Source organism: Colobus angolensis, unplaced genomic scaffold, assembly GCF_000951035.1.
Source record: "Colobus angolensis palliatus isolate OR3802 unplaced genomic scaffold, Cang.pa_1.0 Scaffold97, whole genome shotgun sequence".
NCBI classification, from domain to species: domain Eukaryota; kingdom Metazoa; phylum Chordata; class Mammalia; order Primates; family Cercopithecidae; genus Colobus; species Colobus angolensis.
Window position 1 is genome coordinate 127,457 of NW_012123709.1, and position 3,062 is coordinate 130,518.

The window sequence follows — 3,062 nt, forward strand, 5'->3', positions numbered from 1 at the left end:
GCAGGAGAATGGTGTAAACCCGGGAGGCGGAGCTTGCAGTGAGCTGAGATCCGGCCACCACACTCCAGCCCGGGTGACAGAGCAAGACTCCGCCTCAAAAAAAAAAAAAAAGTTTATAGTAAGATCTATGTCAGAACATGGATACCTCTGTCTATTATAACCTTTTATTTAAAAAAAATTTTTAATAAGCGTAGCAAATTCCTGAACAAACTTTTTTAAATTTATTTTTTGTTATTTTTTTGAGACAGGGTCTTCCTCTGTCACTCAGGCTGGAGTGCAATGGCATGATCTCTGCTCACTGCAACGTCCGTCTCTGGGGCTCAAGTGAGTCTTCTGCCTCAGTCTCCCGAGTAGCTGGGTCTACAGGTGCACGCCACCATGCCCAGCTTATTTTTGTGTTTTTAATAGAGACAGGGTTTTGCCATGTTGGCCAGGCTGGCCTTAAACTCCTGACCTCAAGTGATCCGCGCACCTCAGCCTCCCAAAGTGCCAGGATTATAGGCATGAACCACCATGTCTGGCCAATCGTAATCTTTTTTTTTTTGTTTTGAGACGGAGTCTCGCTGTGTCGCCTAGGCTGGAGTGTAGTGGCACAATCTTGGTTCCCTGCAGCCTCTGCCTCCCACATGAATCAAGCTACTCTCATGGCTCAGCCTCCCAAATAGCTGGAATTACAGGCGAATATGCCATCACACCCAGCTAATTTTTGTATTTTTAGTAGAGACCAGGTTTCGTCATGTTGGCCAGGCTGGTCTCCAACTCCTGACCTCAAGTGATCCACCCGCCTCGGCCTCCCAAAGTGTTATGATTATAGGCATGAGCCGCCACGCCTGGCCTCAATCATAATATTTTATCTGAGACAGAATCTTGCTCTGTTGCCAGGCTGGAGTGTAGTGGCGTGATTTCTTCTCACTGCAACCTCTGCCTCCTGGGTTCAGGCGGTTCTCCTGCCTCAGTCTCCCGAGTAGCTGGGATTACATGTGCCTGCCACTACACCCAGTGAATTTTTGTATTTTTAGTAGAGACGGGGTTTCACTATGTTAGGCTGGTCTCGAACTCCTGACCTCAGGTGATCCGTCCACCTCGGCCTCCCAAAGTGCTGGGATTATGGGAGTGAGCCACCGCGCCCGGCCAATCATAATCTTTTAAATGAGTCTCCATGTTGATGGGGATCTTGGCTGGCTAGTATCAACAATGTTATAGAGAGCATCCTTGTATATTTATTTTGCCATACTTCTACAAGTCCAGATTCCTAGGACTGGGTTAAAGGGAAAGAACATTTTAAATTTTGATAGCTGAATTTTCTTCCAGATAGGTTGCCCCAGTTTATAGGCCCACCAAGAATGTGTAGAGTACCTGTCTGCGAGTGGCTGTAGAAAAAGCAGGGTACTGTGCTCCTGCCTGTTCCAGCAGCCCGTGGACATCTGCAGTGGTGAGACTGAGCACTTGGCAGGCAGTGGGCCCAGCTCCTATGCTGGGCGACAGTGGCTCGCTCCCTCCATGGCCTTGGCCTCCTTCATTGCAAGTCTCCCTGGTGGCTAGGAAGTAGGCGCCAGCAGCTTCTCTTTTAGGTGTGCATGGGATTCCCCTTACCCATTGAGCAAGGTTTTCCTGTTTGTCCCTGGGATGAGAGTGAATGACAGTGTCTTCTGTCTGACTCTTCCAGGTAAAGAAGGCATATAGGCAGAAGGCCCTCTCCTGCCACCCAGACAAAAATCCAGATAATCCAAGGGCAGGTGAGTCTCTTCTAAGGGCATGGGGAGAAAGAGAGCCACTCACCCAGGCATTGTGTTTCCTGATGTAAGCTGTGCACGTAAGTGCTGTGGGGTGTAGGCACATACAGCCTGGCTCCAGGCAGTGGGTCCCAGGGCTTCCCTTCATGTTAGGGGTGTCTGGTCAGTTGCTGACGTGCTCACCCCTCCTTATTGGTCTGTCATCTGCTGATGTCGGCTTTTCTGCCATCCTGTGGCTTTTTTGAAGTGTGTGTTTGTTTGTTTGTTTGAGGGAGCACACCATCACAAAGTCTTAACTTTATTTTTCTTCTCTCTCTTTTTGATCCTTATGTTTAGCTGAACTCTTCCACCAGCTTTCTCAGGCCTTGGAGGTGCTGACTGATGCTGCAGCAAGGGTAAGCATAGCCTTCTTCATCGGAATCGTCCCCCTTGATTAGAGACTACTGCTGCCCCTCACCCTCGGTCCTCTGCCCTTTGCCATGTGGCACAGTCCTTGCTGTCTAAGCCCAGGAGACCCAGTCACCAGGCTGCCACTCTGATGGCCCTTCGGCTAGGGGCCAGGCACATTGCTGGGGCTCTGTCTTTACTCTCCGGCTGACCCTCTGCCCTGTGCCCCTTTCTTCTGCCAGGCTGCATATGACAAGGTCAGGAAAGCCAGGAAGCAGGTAGCAGAGAGGACCCAGAAACTAGATGAGAAAAGGAAGAAAGTGAAGCTTGGTAGGTGCCATCATAGTGTTCGGTGGCCTGTGGTTTCCTGTGGCCGTTTTCATTCATCTCCCTCACCCGAAGCTTCACTTCCAGCAACTCATCTCAAAGCCTTTTGGCTCAGGCTCTGGGCAAAACGTTGTTCTTAGAGGTTGGTTCCTAAAGACACTCTTGGGAATAATAACAATAATAAGGTTTAATATTAGCTAGGCATTGTGACAAATGCCTTATTGTCCCTTTAATTGTCGTAACCGTACAAGGAAGTGTGGGTACTAAACCTTTTTTAAAAACATGGTTTTTTGGGGCCGGGCGCGGTGGCTCACGCCTGTAATCCCAGCACTTTGGGAGGCTGAGGCAGGTGGATCACAAGGTCAGGAGATCGAGACCAATCTGGCTAACACGGTGAAACCCTGTCTCTACTAAAAAAATACAAAAAAATTAGCCGGGCGTGGTGGCAGGCACCTGTAGTCCCAGCTACTCGAGAAGCTGAGGCAGAGAATTGCTTTGAACCCGGGAGGCAGAGGTTGCAGTGAGCCGAGATCACGCCACTGCACTCCAGTCTGGGCGACAGAGCGAGACTCCGTCTCAAAAATAAAACAAAACAAAACATGGTTTTTTGAGACA

The 3,062-nt window shown here is 49.5% G+C and overlaps 1 protein-coding gene across 1 annotated transcript in view; it reads left to right on the forward strand.

Annotated features, from left to right (window-relative positions):
• The window catches only part of DNAJC17 (DnaJ (Hsp40) homolog, subfamily C, member 17), a 49,211-nt gene that overhangs the window by 34,077 nt on the left and 12,072 nt on the right, over window positions 1–3,062 (forward strand). The window contains exons 2-4 of the mRNA XM_011932607.1: window positions 1,667–1,736; window positions 2,070–2,128; window positions 2,363–2,450. Of these exons, the coding sequence (XP_011787997.1) occupies window positions 1,667–1,736; window positions 2,070–2,128; window positions 2,363–2,450 (217 nt within the window). The remainder of the gene's footprint in view (window positions 1–1,666; window positions 1,737–2,069; window positions 2,129–2,362; window positions 2,451–3,062) is intronic.